General features: G+C 52.4%; 5 protein-coding genes across 5 annotated transcripts; 4 read left to right on the forward strand and 1 right to left on the reverse strand.

Annotated features, from left to right (window-relative positions):
* Window positions 1–3,029: 3,029 nt before the first annotated feature.
* Window positions 3,030–6,269, forward strand: CTRU02_213319 (subtilisin-like protease; the record flags this gene model as incomplete). Its single annotated transcript, XM_070206021.1, has 11 exons — window positions 3,030–3,212; window positions 3,264–4,011; window positions 4,067–4,191; window positions 4,238–4,380; window positions 4,438–4,589; window positions 4,642–4,848; window positions 4,897–4,976; window positions 5,031–5,167; window positions 5,218–5,651; window positions 5,714–5,889; window positions 5,958–6,269. The coding sequence occupies 11 exons, from the start codon at window positions 3,030–3,032 to the stop codon at window positions 6,267–6,269; spliced, it is 2,697 nt and encodes an 898-aa protein (XP_070060414.1).
* Window positions 6,270–6,502: 233 nt separating this feature from the next.
* CTRU02_213320 (uncharacterized protein) lies at window positions 6,503–6,892 on the reverse strand (the record flags this gene model as incomplete). Its single annotated transcript, XM_070206022.1, has 1 exon — window positions 6,503–6,892. One exon carries the CDS (start codon window positions 6,890–6,892, stop codon window positions 6,503–6,505), a length of 390 nt encoding a protein of 129 aa, XP_070060415.1.
* An 831-nt stretch (window positions 6,893–7,723) lies between these two features.
* On the forward strand, window positions 7,724–8,809 carry CTRU02_213321 (uncharacterized protein; the record flags this gene model as incomplete). Its single annotated transcript, XM_070206023.1, has 2 exons — window positions 7,724–7,997; window positions 8,055–8,809. The coding sequence occupies 2 exons, from the start codon at window positions 7,724–7,726 to the stop codon at window positions 8,807–8,809; spliced, it is 1,029 nt and encodes a 342-aa protein (XP_070060416.1).
* A 1,073-nt stretch (window positions 8,810–9,882) lies between these two features.
* Window positions 9,883–12,047, forward strand: CTRU02_213322 (thiamine pyrophosphate enzyme; the record flags this gene model as incomplete). The annotated part of the gene is made up of 3 exons (XM_070206024.1): window positions 9,883–10,344; window positions 10,399–11,731; window positions 11,788–12,047. 3 exons carry the CDS (start codon window positions 9,883–9,885, stop codon window positions 12,045–12,047), a joined length of 2,055 nt encoding a protein of 684 aa, XP_070060417.1.
* Window positions 12,048–15,296: 3,249 nt separating this feature from the next.
* On the forward strand, window positions 15,297–16,316 carry CTRU02_213323 (cyclin-dependent protein kinase complex component; the record flags this gene model as incomplete). Its single annotated transcript, XM_070206025.1, has 1 exon — window positions 15,297–16,316. The coding sequence occupies one exon, from the start codon at window positions 15,297–15,299 to the stop codon at window positions 16,314–16,316; it is 1,020 nt and encodes a 339-aa protein (XP_070060418.1).
* Between the last annotated feature and the right edge of the window lie 560 nt (window positions 16,317–16,876).

Below are 16,876 nucleotides of genomic sequence, written 5' to 3' on the forward strand. Positions count from 1 at the left end.
ACTGTGCCATGCTATCTGATTGCAACATTTGTGGTCTAAGCTTCTTTAACTGATTAACTGAGGGAAAAGGTCTATGATCTGCCGCTTTCTTAAGTACGTACTGACAAAATCAGAAGTTAGAACCCCAGAACGAGTAAAAATCTGGAGGGGAACTTTCAAAACCAGAATACCCGCACGAAGTTTCAGGGGGTTAGGTCACTGTCGGATACATCGTTAAAGAGAAAGTCGTTTTCTGGCAAGGAGTCTACGCCCGGTCGGTTCCACACGTACCTCCGATGTATGTTTCTTTCAAGCTGTTCCAGCGTGGTGAAGCGTTGCTGCCGGACTTCAGATTCCAGTTGGGTGATATCGCGACGCATTTGCGAAAATGTTGCGGCAGATATGAGACCAGTGGACTCTCTCAGTCTGGGGCCGTCACTACGCAGGTGCCTGGCTTGTTGCTCGGCCAATTCTCCGAACCATCGACGCAAATGACTGCCAGGCCGCTCAGGAGAGCCTCCAGTGGGCTGATTGTATATGGTTTCGAGGAAGAAACTAGATTCAAGAAAACACGTATTGCATTGTGCTGTAAAGGGACCGCCCTCCGGGATCGTGAGCGGCGGATCATCAGAGCCCAGGGAACCAAGGACTAACAACGAAAAAGGCATTGAGCACCCCAGGCATTTCAAGTCGAGACGGCATACTGGACAACAAGTAGGCTCCTGCTCATAATTTTGGGTGGCATCCCATTCCGCAAAACACTTTTCCCCGATTGTGTGCCCGCAAGGTAGGATACAAAGGTCTTCAAGGTAATCATCAGAGCCGATCTGGGGACTGCCACTTTGGCAAAGTGGCACTGAAGCAATGTTTCGGCAGATAACGCATGGAACTTGAATTTGGATATTGGGGTTATCTATGGCGGCCATATAATGAGCCCTTATGTTGGGCCAATAATCGTCTTGGATGATGATGGGCTTCGACGGCGTAGAATCTTTCATTTGAGCGGGGCTCGCCTTGCTTTTCGTCTCATTGTTTGAGCCATAAAGACTTCCCTGTTCGCTTTCTTTAAAATCGGTCTCTTGACTTTCATCTGTTGTGTGGCTGATTTCTGGCGAGTTGTGTTCTTCCGTGTTGCCATCCCGAATCTCTTGTACTGTACCACTTCCTCGTTGGTCCCTGGGGTTGTCAATATTTCTCACAAGTTGTTCGGTTTCGTCTTCTTGTGCCTCGTCATCGAACTCTTCAGACCTAGAAGCGCGGTATTTCCGCCGCTTTCTCGGTTGCTCGCTGACTACTGATTCCCCTTCAGAACTGGAGTGGGAAAAGCAACTCCGTTTTGAACCCCGTTGTCTTGCAGAACTTGGCTGAGCATTGTTTTCATTACATCGGGGATCTGAACGAGTCAGAGAAGAACTTGCTTGCTCTCTTCTCGTTTGTGCACGTGTCCTCATAGGATGAGAAGAGCGGCTGTTTTTTGCACCTGCCATTTGAGGGGACTTGCTTGGAGCTCGAACCCTAGACGTACATATGAAACTTGAGCTGAACTCAGTACAAGCAGGCCAGAATAAGGATGGTTTGTAGGTAATGCGGTTGGTGGCCAATGGCTTGATGTGTCACTGGGATATTATTGTTTTTGTGTACCGCAGCTGACTACTGGTTAGCTTGATAGAAGTGTCTGGAGAGTGTGTGGATAATGATGAAAACGCTAAACCTCAGAGTGGCCAAGCTTATCATAAATATTCAGGCTGATAAATTCTCTAACATGAACAACAGTTTGCATTTAGAGTGAAGAACTGTAAAACAAGGTTATTGTCCTGAGAGGCTTACACCCTTGAAAATGTACTGGTTAGTGCAACACAAAACTTGCAACAAACAGCCAGCTTGGAGTTATGATCCATTGAAAATAAACAACAAGCTTGTGTTCATTGCAGAAATCACCATAATTATTCTTAGAGTTCACCTTATAAGCAGAAAACTTTCAACAAGCTCATTATGACTACTACTCCTTGTAGTTCTGCTGACTAGAGCGACTTGGCTGAACATGGGACTTAACCTTTTGTTCATATTCAGTATTTGAATTACAGTCTCGTTCACGTCACGTTCATTGAAACAAAGCAATAAAGAATGAGACTTGTCCTTCTTTCTGCCATAAAAGGGGGTACAAAATGACCCGGGGAGATTTCCACATCCTTTAATGGATTTTCCCTTTATGCCTCAACCCTTTGACAGTATCACTAAACATCAAATCGCTTGACCGTGACGTGATCCCAATGTTGCATTCGCAAACCTCGCCGAGCAGCGACTCTGGTCCGAAGTGCCTAACCTCTACTCCTCGGATATGAATTTAATCTGCGCTCGCATAGTGGTACCCTCGGATCCTCAACCCATTGGCCATCGCTTCTCCCCCACATCGTATTTCCCCTGCCCTACAGATACCCCCAGTCACGAACGCGAACTGTATCCAGCGCTGGCTGCGACTTCGGGGTCTCATTCATCACTGACTAATATTGGCCTGACTTTATTCTCAAGTATCCTAGTGACCCGCTGACCAAGTGGGCGACGGTCTCATAGGTCGTAAACATCTTATCAGATCGTCTGATTGATAATTTTAAGCTTGATCACGTCGGTGGGGACACATCTTGCCCCGTCGGCTACTTCGGCTGCTTCAGGGTAGTCCAAGATCATTACATGTTGGACTGCGTGATCGGTAACGAAGCCACATCTACATAGTATGCAGGGTACCTGCCAAGGCTGGACATGCCCGCGAATGATACGACTTTCCTGCTAAAGAATAGCCCCGATCACGTAGACATCCTTTCATGGTCACAATGCGTGGTATCATGCAGCATAGCAATATCGACTTGCAGGATAATGGAGCATTTGAAATTTACTCTATCCATGGGTTATCTCTTCACCCGCCATACTGATGGAAGAACTTTGGAGAATTCAGGATATATAATATCCTCTCAAGGCGCTATACCGGTGGCGGAAGAGAAGCATCCCCCACGCACATCCGTCTCTTCGATCGAGGCATTTGCAGAGATTGCAAGATGGGTTTCAATACGTTTGGTTCTCTTCTGGTCTCGCTCCTCCTGAGCACTGCGGCTCTCTCAGCTGAGGTGCCCACCAGTGCTCTGGGTGACCGAAAGCCCTTCTCGCCTCCGAGCCGAAGGTTCGCTGTCCAATTCTCATTTTCTGGCTCCGCCAAGTTCAGGAAGCGCGACGGCACCCCTGTGAGTCAAGAGCAATATTTCATTACGTGCATCATGGCTGATTGATTCCAGGATACAGAAGGCTTCTTCGAGAGCCTCCAACTGACGAACAACACAGCCAAGCCCGCTCTCAACTTCACTTCTGAGATCTTCCACGGCGCCTCTTTCGACTTGGTGAACCACACCGCCAGTTCTCTGCAGCAGATTGAGGAACTCCCGGAGGTTGAGAAGCTCTGGCCGGTTTCCGTTGTGAATGCCCTGAAGCCCAATGCATCGGACATTTCCTCTGAGCCTTTACCTAAATGGGACCCGCATACGCTCACCGGCGTCAATAAGGTCCATAAGCTAGGCCACAGTGGTAAGGGCGTTGTTGTCGCCATCATCGACACGGGTATTGATTACAACCACCCGTCTCTTGGCGGCGGCTTCGGCGCAGGCTTCAAGGTCGAAGGCGGATATGATCTCGTGGGCGATGACTACGAGGTTGGCGGTGAGTATGTGCCTGATGATGATCCCATGGACTGTGCGGGACACGGAACGCACGTTGCTGGTATCGTTGCCAGCTCGCACAAGGATCTGCCTGGTGTTGCGCCTGATGCCCGCCTGCGCATCTACAAGGTGTTCGGATGCGGCGGGAGCAGTATGGAGGATGTCATCGCCCAGGGTTTCATCAAGGCACATGAAGAGGGCGCCGATATCATTTCGGCCTCGTTGGGCTCGAACGCCGGGTTTCCTGAAAACATTTTGGCGACTGTTGCCTCGAACATCCAGGCCAAGGGAACCTTTGTTACTGTTGCCGCTGGAAACAGCGGAGAACTGGGTGAGTGGTCTTTTAATTGAGTAAAGAGAATGTCAGCTTATCATATCGGTGGCAGGTCCCTTTTACACCAGCAGTGCTGCCAACGGCTTTGGCGTTACTGCGGTCGGCAGCGTCGAGCACACACAGACAGCCGCGTTTACCTTTACTGCTAGATCCAGCAGCAATGAAACTCGCGAGATGGTGAGTTTACCTGGATATTCATCTTCACAATCTAATCAAGATGCAGTTTTATGTGAGCTCCGATACCGCTCAGTGGGTTCGTAACGGCAGTTTCCCCGCCCACTTCCTTGATCAGAACTACACCGGCCTCGACTCTTGCGACATATGGGAGTTCCCCGGCGTCTCATCAGAGAGCGTCTTGGTGTTGCCGTAAGTGTGACCCTAGGAGGCCTCGCATCATGTGTCCCTGATGCTGACCCGCCACAGACGAAGCACCTGCATCTGCGAGTGCTGGCAAGTTCTCGACTCCAACCTCTTCGGCACCAGCGTCAAGTGGGTGTTTTACTACAACTTCGAGGGTGCTCCTTGGGAGATCCCCAACCGCAGCGTTTACAACCCTCCAGAGCAACCCCTAGGATGTCAGTCAGATGCTACCATCACGAGGGAACCAGTGTGCTAACACCTAGAAAGTCGGCCTCCTCAGCTACGAAGACGGCCAGTGGCTCATCAAGCAGAAGGAGCTCGGTCGCAAGGTCACTTTCGAGTTCGTCGCCAACGGAGGCAAGGCCGTCGCCATCCCTGGCGTCAACTCCGAGTCCATCGCTGGCGCCATCGACTTCTTCTCCTCGTGGGGCCTGACTGTCGACGGACGTCTGAAGCCCGAGATCTCCGCTCCTGGTAGGACTTTGAGTGAGAAAGCTTTCGACGCAGGCTAACCTGTAACAGGCGGCTCCATCCTTTCCACCTATCTGACCGCTGAAGGCGGATGGGCAGTTCTCTCGGGAACGAGCATGGCTACACCCTACGTAAGTCTCAGGTTCTCTTATCATGTTGAAGTGCGACTAACTGACGTGTAAAAGATTGCTGGTGTCGCCGCTCTCTACTTCTCCGCCAACGGCGGCCGCGCCAACATTGACAACGCCGGTGATGCAGCCCACCACGCCATCACGTCAAGCGGCAAGCCCGTCGCACACCATGATGGAAGCGGCACCCTTGCGTAAGGTCCTTTAGGCCCAAACTCTTCTTCACAGAACTAACAAGATCCAGTCCCATTCCCATGCAGGGTGCCGGTCTCGTCGACGCATTCAAGGTCATCACCTACAAGACGTCCGTCACCCCGGCCGTCCTCAACCTCAACGACACCGACCACTTCCAGTCTACGCACGAGGTCAAGATCGAGAACCGGGGCAAGGAGGCCGTGACCTACCACATCGTCCACGAAGCCGGCTCCACCATCATCACCAAGCCCGACGGAGACCCAGTAGTCGCGTTCCCCCCCGTGCCGTACTCTTCCAAGGAGGGCGAGCTGGCTACAGCCACCTTCTCGACGACCACTCTCGAAGTTGCCGCCGGGGCCACCGGGACATTCACCGTGACATTTGAAGAGCCCGCCGGCATCGACGCCAAGCTCTTCCCCGTCTACGGTGGATGGATCAACATTGTCGGCTCCAACGATGAGTCTCTCCGCGTCACTTATGCTGGTAAATCCCCCCCCCCCTGGCTCCTTCTAACTCCCTTTTGAGTTGTTATTCACAAATCACAGGCATCAAGGGCAGTGTCTATGGCAGCAACATCTGGTCCGACGACTGGATCGACCCCGTAGTCCAAACCCCTGACTTCGTCCTCGTCAAGGAGAACGACACCTTCAAGATGACGATCGAGGATACCTTCACCATCGACTTTAACATTCTCTGGCCGACGCGCGAGTTCTCTTTCGACGTAAGTTCCGCTATCCGTTACCTCACAGCCCCGTAACACGCCAGCTAACATCCCCCCCCCCCATCAAGCTCGTCGACCCGACATGGGAACCAAGCGACTGGGCCTACCCCTTCGTCCCGGGAAAGAACAAGTACATCGGCTCGCTGCAGCACTACAACCTCATCACGGAGGCCTACTTTGACGCCCCCGTCCAGCTGTACCCGCGCCTGCCGTCCAGCACGTGGTGGCCCAGCGGCAACTACTCGCACGGCGGAGCGGTCGAGAGCGGCGAGTACAAGATCTTGTCGAGGGCGCTGCGGACGTACGGCGACCATCATAACGTCAGCGATTGGCAGATTAGAGTGTCGCCCAAGATCATTGTTGACAAAAACAAGGCTTAGTTGAGTGGTGTATAGATGGGAAAAGGTATGCACCCCATCCCGGGTAGAAATACATTGAAGACTTAGCAAGTGGAAGCGGTGGAAACAATAAAGTATTTTTTTCAAAGATAAAAAATTGAATCGCATATCATCGCTGGAGAAAACATACATCCCGTTTCTTTCATCCATAAACAGGCGTCCACCCAGAAACCCTTAGATCACGCCTCAATCGCATAGCCAATGACCCCCCAACCCTAATACAAAAGCCTCCACGCCGCAAAAGCAGCACAAACAGCACCGCTGCTCAAATGCACGACGGCCTTGTGCTTCAAGTCCTTCCCGCCCATGCTCTTCACAACCCACCAGTCGACAACCCCCACCAGCGCCGTCGTAGCCCACAACAGCGTCACGGCGTCCTCGTTCCCGCTGCCCTCCTGGTACGTCTCGAGCATGATAAACATCAGGCCGGTGGCGAAGTCGCGGCCGGCTTTCGCATAACTGAACGCCTCCGCCTCCGCGGTGACAGGTCGCTGGATGCCGAACGCGTCGTAGACGGCCATCGGCTTAACAAAGCCCAGGCCACCGATGAAGCAGAGGCCTGTGCCGAGGATGTAATTTGGGATTGGCGAGAATGGGGACATCATTATGTTGTCCTTTTTCCGTCGCTGTTTTGTTTTTTTGGAGGTTGTACGGGTTAATGCTTCGACCTTGTAATATCGAAGTCAAGGTAAAATGGCGGAGCACAATGAAAAGCAAACTTGCATACTTCTGCACGCCGAGAAAATGTCATTTGTTTAAATATCCATGGCACCGTTCATCTGAACCGTTGGGGAAGCGGTCATGCGTCGCGCCCGGCTTTCCGCACCGGCGGACTCGAGCTTTCAAGGATTTTTGATACGGCACTCCGATGCGAGCACGGCTCCGTCCGATATTGTCGGGAAGCTAAAGACACCCATTTTCATAACGAATTCCCCTCAGACACCCATACTTACGTGAAGCTTTGTCAATTGAACTTGGAAATGAGGCGTCGAATGACATACTTGGCTCGGATACTAAGGTAGTAAGAAGGTAGCCACGGTGCTTGGTCATAATTAAGCCACAAGCCATCATCTGGTGGCAGTGACTTTACCGCCACATACTAATTCAATGCGTTCACTCACCACCTGCGAGAAGCATTATCAACCCACTTTCGTGACATTAACGCATCGCGGTTCCAGTTGAGCCTCACCGAGACCAAAATGTATGCTCGTCAGCCCCTGAACCTGCACCAAGATTTAGCGCGTCAGATAAGGTCGGAGCTAAGCACCTTCCCAAACTAGGATGTTGATCCTTCAGAACCAAACATTGTCCTCGCCACCAACTAAACTTGTCGTGATGGCATCCTTTATCCCTTTCAACTCCCGCGCAAGGGGCCTCCGTTCGTTCTCTCGCCGACAGCCGTACTGTTGTTCGCTCGTTATTTAGAAATCGCAGTAATGCTCGCAATCAGCCTACTAGCGCTGGCAGTGGGCGCGGGAGCCCTAAACGTCACGGTCCCCTCCAAAATCACCGCTGGCGTCGCGACCGAAATCACCATCGGCTTCGACTTTTGGAAGCAGCCATTCGTTTACGAGACGGTTCCCGGCGTCGTTTTTGATGAAAAGACCGCGGTGTGCAGGAACCCCGTCGACCCGGAAGTTGGGTGCGGTCATGATATGCTCTACGAGCATTACCAACTGTACCTCTGGACGGACGAGTGGATGTATACATGCGAGTAACACACGATACATACGCCTGTCGCCCTTGAGCTGACTGAATTGCGTGCAGGCTATCTCAGCGACCTAATCCCCGTAGGCACGACAAACCCCAAAATCACGATTCCAAAGGACCTCGGGCCTTCGGAGAATTACCGAATCACAGCCATGGAATTCAATGGTACGAAACCGCAAACCAACGAATACGGCGTCGAGAATTCGAACCCCTTCACACTGGTCGATAGCGACATTGAGGAGTGGACGCAGTGGGAGCACTACGGCGGCTGGTTGAAGCCGTGGTATTCCCTCCCTTGCTCCTCTTACGGCTGCTTCAGAACTTGCGGGCTGAAGTTCGCAGACTCCAAAGGCAACAAGAAGCAGGGGACCGCGGCCGGCTTGTATAACTGTTTGAACGAGTGCCCCGGTATCCGCGCTGATTGGAATGACCCTGAATCCAAGTGGTCTTGGTACAAGGCTTTTGATGGCCACGATTGGTCTGGGGAGTCGACGGCCGTGACAACGAGTACGCCCAGTGCGATCAGTACATCAGGATGGGGTTACCAAACGATGGATATACCGGAGACGACGCTGTACGGGACGCCCACGGCCCAGCCGACGTTTGGATTTAACACTCGGAGCACGGGGCGGCCGACTTCAACGCCGCAGACTTCAGCGGGAAAAAGGAGGGCAAAGCCGCCTGTTGCAAATGCTGGTGGCGGCCCCGTCGGTTTTAACATTTTGTTCATGGTGGTCGTTTGTCTCGTGTTTTTTGGCGTGGGAACGGTATTAGGATGGCTCTGGCCAGACGGATTGAATTCTCAAATCTGATGGTGGTCATCACCGCTGTCTTGGAAGTGCATCAGAGATTATTCCGGCTCACCGCCGTATATCCATTATTCATATATCTGACGTCAATTGTCGAAGCGAACAAGTCGCAATCTATGTTTGCTGATAGTTACGTGTTATCGTCTCTGCTGCGCACGGTACGTCCAGCTGACAAGGGAAAAGAATGTCAGTTTGTCTGGATACCAGGGTACTTCTCTCTGCCTCTTTTGGCGTCCTAGGATGAGAGCTTTGAGGCCGAGCGGATCCCATTAGCTAAGAGCTAGAGATAGCACCGCCTGCACCCCGCACGACCTCAACGCATCACCTGGATCCCCGGAACGCCTGAACGCGCTTTGTTGCGGGGTCGGTTGAGATTGTGCATGCCTGCCCGAGGCGGTAATTCTCGGCCCATAAGCAAGCTGTGGGGGTTTAACTTGTACCAGTTGAACTCCCCTGAGGGGGATTGATATATAGTCGACTCAGATCTGCTCCATATGGGGTGATGCTGTTGGTAAAAGACATCCTCTATGATTTGACCCGTTTCCAAAATAACCGTGGCACTTCCATCCCGTACTTGAATAATATAACTTTGCGCCGGCAATGCATAGCTGTGAGTGAGACGTCAACGGGCTTCAGTGAGCCGATCCCAAGCGCCCTTTGAAACCGGTCCCTGGACCGACTGCGGGGTTGGCTGGCCGCAGGGCGCGGTGCTCCCTATTAACTGGGCTGGGGGAACAAGCTAAAGCCGGTTGCCGGTCTGTGAAATCATCCTTGCCAGAGCTATAAGTGTCTTTGATGCCCGTCACGAGAAACATGAACCTAATTTAACTTCAGTCATCTCATCAAATCCAATAGTTTTCCAGTGCCTTTTTTTTTCCCGTGCCAGCTTTCCACCAAGACACGGTACTATCACCACAACATCCATTGGCTGTCGAGTACAGATAGAAAGGCGTACCCCCAACTACTTAGTTGGTTGATGACACTGTCAAGTAACACACACACACACCCACACCCACACACTGCAATCTGTTTTGATACCCCGCCCCTCCATAACCAAGTGTCGCCGCGCCGTCGCCATGCCTTTCAGACCTTTGCAGGTGCCGATGACACGCTGCCTGCGCGCAGTCATGCCTGCAGGCGGGAGGACAGGGGGTTTGGCCCGTTTTAAGCAGACATTGGCGGCCGGTCCTGCTGTTGTCAATCATAGTCGCCATATTGCCGACTTCTCATCCGCTGCCCCACCAAACCGAAGCGGGGGATCAACATCATCGGCCTTTGATACTCGTATAAAGCCCATGTCTCGGCCTGCCGTTGAGAAAGAATACCAGGCCACCATCCAGCAAGCCCGTAATCTCTCCTCCAAATCAGCCGAGATGTATACCGCGTCGTTTGCCTTTTTTGAGGCGCTATGGGACGCCGGCGTCACTCACTGCTTCGTGAACTTGGGTTCCGATCATCCTAGTATCATCGAGGCCATGGTCAAGGGCCAAAGAGAGAGAAAAGGAAACTTCCCAAGAATCATCACATGCCCCAATGAAGTAATAATTCCCCTTCCCTATTCTTCAAGACACCCGCACTAACGACTGGCCTAGATGGTGGCCATGTCCATGGCTGACGGTTACGCTCGCTTGACCGGAAAGCCGCAATGTGTAATTGTTCACGTCGACGTAGGAACACAGGGTCTGGGTGCTGCAGTGCACAACGCATCATGCGGTCGTGCCCCGATTCTCGTGTTTGCTGGCTTGTCCCCGTTCACGCTGGAAGGCGAGCTTCGAGGCAGCCGAACCGAGTACATCCATTGGATCCAAGACGTCCCAGATCAGAAGCAAATCGTCTCGCAGTACACCCGTTACTCGGGTGAGTTGAAGACGGGAACAAATGTGAAGCAAATGGTCAACCGCGCCTTGCAGTTCTCCAAGTCGGATCCCCAGGGCCCAGTATATCTTTGCGGTGCACGAGAAGTCATGGAGGCTGAGATCGAGCCGTACAGTATTCGCCAGGATGAGTGGGACCCCGTTGAGCTCGGTGGCCTCCCCAAGAACGCGGTGAACAAAATTGCTGAAGCATTGGCTGGCGCCAAAGAGCCCCTGGTCATCACTGGATATGGTGGCAGGAATCACGAGTTCCCAGCTGCTTTGGTCGAGCTCGCCAACACTGTTAAGGGGCTTCGCGTAGTAGACACTGGAGGCAGCGACATGTGCTTCCCGGCCGATCATCCCGCTTGGCTAGGTCTCCGATTCGGCATAGACGAGGCCGTGAAGACGGCCGACGTCATCTTGGTGTTAGACTGTGATGTGCCCTGGATTAACACGTTGTGCCATCCTTCAAAGGAATCAAAAGTCTTCCACATTGACGTCGACCCGTTGAAGCAGCAGATGCCCGTCTTTTACATCAAGGCGCAATCAAGATACCGTGCCAACAGCCTGATGTCGGTGGAGCAACTTACTGCGCACCTTAAATCGGAACATGCTGGAAAGCTAGAATCTGAAGAGGCTAAACAACAGGAGGCCAAGCGTGCTGAGTCGTACAAGGCCCTCTTGACAAAGATTGAGGAGAAGACAAAGCCTCAGGGGAACGGCGAATTTGGAACTGGGCATCTCTCTCGAACGTTAAGAAAGCTTTGCCCCGAAGACACGATTTGGGCGATTGAGGCCGTAACGAACACTGTTTTCGTCCATGACAACCTGCAGCCTACTCTGCCTGGCTCTTGGATCAACTGCGGCGGAGGTGGTCTCGGCTGGTCTGGTGGTGGTGCGCTAGGCATTAAGTTGGCAACCGATTACGAGAATGGTGGCAAGGGCAAAGGCAAGTTTGTCGTACAAATTGTTGGCGACGGCACCTTCTTGTTTTCGGTACCGGGAAGTGTGTACTGGATTGCGAAGCGATACAACATTCCCATCTTGACAATTGTTTTGAACAACAAGGGTAGGTCACCATCTCTTGGAGGTCCATATACGGTGTTTGAGCTGACATGAACTCAGGATGGAACGCGCCCCGACGCTCCTTGCTTCTTGTACATCCTGACGGAGAGGGTTCAAGGGCTTCTAACGAGGAGATCAACATCTCGTTCGACCCCTCACCAGACTATGGCGGCATTGCCAAGGCGGCAGCAGGCGGCGATCTCTTTGCTACGCGCGTCGACAATACAGCGGAGCTTGAGGAGGTACTCAAGAAGGCGATTGAAACGGTCCAGGGTGGACAAGCAGCTGTTGTGGATGTCAAGGTTGCCATGGGATGTTAAAGCATCACGACACTAGGGATAAAGTTAGTGAGGCGTAAGACAAGGCAAGCCGAGCCGCATGTTAGCGGGATGAGATGGCGTGGCCTGATTAAGTCGGTGAAGCGAGCTAGGTGGAATGTGATGACTCGTCGTCAAACACAGACGAGGGTAGAGTAGAACCGATGTTAGACGGGGTAAATGAACTGATGTAGACAGCCCCTCGTAGAACAGAGTCATCGGACGTTAACAAGATATGATGGCGTGTGCAATCCCGTATCAAAGTGCATGGGTGACCCCAGTATAAACGTATGCGGCCGAGAAGTCGGCCGTACGTCGTTCGCCCACCGTGCCGTTAAAAATGGCGGTGGTTGTAGACTTATATTGCAAACTTGGGTGAGTTCTACCAAAAACCGCATAGTAGAGGCAGCTAAATTGATGACGAGCTGGCGGGATGGCTAGATTGCAGCTGGCCGCTCATTGCTAGCCACTAGTACCTTGAAGCAAGCCTCAAAACCCCAAAGTACCTAACCCAGCGGGTAGATCCCGGTAAAGAGTTGGCAGAAGGTAATTAATATTCGAAAGAGGGTGGGCAGATTGACAGGGTGATGATGACAATGCATTCTTGGAAGAGCGGCAGTGACAAGAGGTGCAGAGAGGTGGTGTGGCGTAGTAGTGGTCATCCATTTAGAATCTGGCAATATTTGCCGCCGTCACAGTGAGTCTGTAGCGACGCGTGGAGCTGCAGATTAAGATGAGGATGTTGATTTAAAAAAAAGAATAATAATAGTAAAAAGGGTGAAGTCGGGATTGGCTGGGTTGGTGATGGCTGAAGAGCTCCTGCATCAAATTTGGTCAGTTGACAATCAAAGACCCTGAAACCCCACCTTACCACCCAAGGGCCACCCCACGATGGCCTCTTGCCTGCACCAAAACGATGGGGTGGTGGGGTGGTGCACAGGGCAGGAAAGTGTTTGTGCTTTTGGACCCCTGTAATCACCACCACATGGAAAGTCCGCTGAGGGGAAGCACGCACGGAAGGCAAGTAGTTTTTTTGCGGAAGTTGTTACTGCTAGTTGGAGGGGCACTGGGCCCGGCAGAGAGATTTAATCCATGACACAACCACTGGACTGTCCAGGGAGACCTTCCAATATTCTCTACTAACAGCCCTCCGCGAGCAGGGAGCCCCTTCCTAAAAATCACTGATAGTGTGTATTTGGGTGTCACCGCTGCAGCCGAGCTCCTACTCTGTGCAGTTGTAGCCGCCTGCCGGATGAGAGTCAACCGGGCCTAATGGAGATGGAAGGGGGCATTGCCTGGTTGCCTTCCTTTGGTCCTACCTACCTACTTTTCTTGTAATACATGTAGGTGCACCTGCCATGTGCAAGTGCGGCTAAGTAAGGTAGGTGCGTGTGCGTGTGTGTGTGTGTGTGTGTGTGTGTGTGTGGCTATCGTCAGGTGTTCCTGCTCAGACCAAGAGGAGGAAAGGAGGAAACTAGGTAAAAAGGCAGGTGGACGACGAGCAAGCGCAAAGACGCCGAGGTAGGAGCCGTGTGTATGCGGTATGCCCCGTACTAAGTATACGGAAGGAATGAAGACAAACGAGGGAAAGGAAAACCTGGGCCGCAACCTCCTCCAAGAAGGAAGGATCTTTGTCTTCATTCTCCCTGTCCCCGGTGGTCGGTCTCTCCAACTACTAGTACACTATGTACCCATCACCTACCAGATTCCCAACCCAGTAGTACCCAGCCAGCCCCTCCAAAAATCCGCTCCACTCTGCTCGCCTCATCTCTCCACAACCCAGCAGTGTCCCCTCTTACACCAAAATTTCTCCAAAAATTTGAGCCATGGTATCCGTATAGTATTAATTCACCCACGCTCCCATTTCGTCGTATAATTGTTCTTCTTCATCACCAACGACGGGGCGGCAAGCTCGAAATCGCCGGTTTTTCCAGTCGCCTGCTCCTTATCGACGCGTCTTCTCCGCTTACAATAGTCGCCGCCCACTTCGCCACTCCGAATACATTGTTGTGGTTCCTGCATATGCCCCTCGGCGAGCCAGCCAGTTCGGGACACGCCTTAAGTCGCGAGATGGCAATTAACTGATACCACCTCACCTCACGGCTTATCATCTTACACATAGTGCTCACGCCAATCTGTTGAGAGATATTCGTTTTGTTCGACAAACAAGGACTTCTCCGTGACAGCGAAACCCCGGTCGAGTTCGCCCTCGTCGACTAGTAATCCGACGATTACTCCAACGACGACTTCCGACTCCCCTGCATTGTGGTCCAATCCGCCACCCGCCTGTTTCGCTGCATAGTATAGCGCCAGCTGCACTTACATCAGGCAACACCATCGAAAGCGTGTTGTTCTATTCTACTGCTGTCCAGTGGTTGCCTTTCATCACAACGCCTTGCAGGTGCTCGACTTGAGACGATCGCCGATCCCTCCACCGTGACGGGGATGCCGGTGTCTTCTGCTCTGTCTTCGCCTGCCGCCTACCTGCAATTCCCCGCATTAGCTTAGAGATCAGCGCAAAGATTGCGCGCTGTCACCGCCAGCTTTGCCAGTAATCTGGCCAACAGGGTCGAGACCGCCAGAACCACTACACAACCACTGGCACCACCAACGACATCACTCCAAGCAAGACACCAACCGATTGGTAGCCAAAATACTTGCTTTGATCAGAAACCAGGCCCGACGGGACTTTCAGCCGTCAGACCCCCAACCGCTTCTACAACCCCCAGGCCTCGAACAGCCCAGAGCAGCATCGCCTCACCTTTGCCCTACCTATGTTCTTTGCCTTTATCTTCCGCAAGCGAACGGCCACAATCCCATTTTCCACGACCCACGATTGACACCAAGGACAGCCGTTTTTTTTGTCTTCTTGTTTTGCATGCCAGTAAATTAGCTTGGTCCAGAACAGAACGGTCCTGCAGATAGCTTCGGACTAACCCTGCCGTGCGACACCTTCCCGCGAAATATCCCGGCTCCCGCCAAGCCGAATCAGGCCGAGGGACAGTTGCAACCCTAAAGGGAAGGACTCGAGATCATGATTGTTGTGGCAAACATTTCTAGAATACACGAACCAGACACCCCTCCCAGGAGGCGAGAGTCTCGATTTTCCTGCTCTTCACAGAGTTAGATGCTGGCCGTCGCCCAAGGTGAGCCTAGTGAGACGCAGTTCTTCCGCACTTTTGACGACGTCATTGGTGCTTTTTTACTCAATTCAGGTGCTCTCCCAAGGAGTAGCATCAATCCGCGGCGACAATGACGCCCAAACCCGAGGACAGCGTTCCTCTACAGCACTCCGACTCGAATTCGAGCGATGTCCCCGAACTTCCCCCTCCCCCCAATCCTTCGCTGGACCCGAGACTCAGCATCGCTGAGGACAGCCCGCCAAACGTCCCTGAGAATGACGACGTCTTCAAACTGTCTCCACGGTCGGCAATGAAGCTTCTCAGTGGTGGCATTGAGGCACTCGTGCGCATCACGGGTGATATACCACCGACACCTCCTCCCACAAGTCCAACTTTGCCTAACATGCGAGGCATGGCGGCGGAGAAGGAATTGATACGTTCCAACTCGGAAAAGAACCTGGCGAGGATGCGCCAGGAGGCTGAGATAGCTATGGCCGGTCGATCAGTTCAGCAGCGGCCACCAATGACCTCCCACACAAGCGGCTCCAGTAGCTCGACATCGCAACTGATAGACGGAGTGCATCTGAGGCAGACGCAGACGCCAACACCCCCGCCGCCTTCGAGACCGCCGGAGCCCTACATCATCATCGGCGAGAACTCCCAGCCCATTAATCTCCAGCACAGCGCAATTACGCGGAAATTTTATTCCAAGAAGCCCCCACCGATTGGCATCGATGAGTACCTCGCCCGAATCCACCGATTCTGTCCCATGAGTACGGCTGTGTATCTGGCGACGAGTCTATACATACACCGTCTCGCCGTCGACGAGCGAACGATACCCGTAACGAGAAGGAACGCCCATCGACTGGTGTTGGCAGGATTAAGAGTCGCAATGAAGGCTCTGGAGGACCTCAGCTACCCGCACAGTAAGATGGCCAAGGTCGGGGGTGTCAGCGAGTTGGAGCTGGCAAGGTTGGAAATCAGCTTCTGTTTCCTGGCAAATTTCGAGCTGGTTGTAGGGGAAGATACACTAAAGAAGCACTGGGATGTTCTCAAGACGGAACAGCCGATATCGATCCTGCACCCCTTGCCGCTGAACCGAAAGCTTAAAGAGAAGGCGGTCGCTGAGAAAGAGAATGTGTGGAACTGAGGAGATAATAGGGGCGCTGTTCCCCGTCGTATTTTTTTGCAGCATATTCGTCGCATTTGGAGGATATGAGCGCATCATCAAATTGCATTGCGATGGCGTACTCTGGGTATCATAATGTACCAGCCATTTTACGGCACTGCGTCGGGCACATTTGGCCAAGCATTGATGGGCGGGGCTTTTGTTAGAAATTGCATCTCGCGAATCCATGATACCCAGCATCGGTGTTGAAGAACCATGTTAATTCGACTTGACTTGCGTGATGACCTCAAAAGGTGTGGGCGATAGCATGGCAAGTCTTTGTATACGTTGAATCAGCATATCTCCGTTTTGTTCAAAGAGTCCACTTTCATTTGCACATCACATACCTTGATGTGACGGCATGGGAGCCACCTATCTCGAAGTACTGTCACCTGGAGGAGGAACTTTGATAAGCAGATACCAAGTGTCTTTATCGATAAACCTAATCTTATCTGATGTCTTATCGAATGGTCAACTCGGAATTGTCACCAGCCACTTGTCGCAGGTCTCTGTCGAAACAAAAAGACCCCACTTCTTGACGG

This window comes from Colletotrichum truncatum (genome assembly GCF_014235925.2).
Source record: "Colletotrichum truncatum strain CMES1059 chromosome Unknown Contig_0009, whole genome shotgun sequence".
In the NCBI taxonomy this organism is placed as follows: Eukaryota; Fungi; Ascomycota; class Sordariomycetes; order Glomerellales; family Glomerellaceae; genus Colletotrichum; species Colletotrichum truncatum.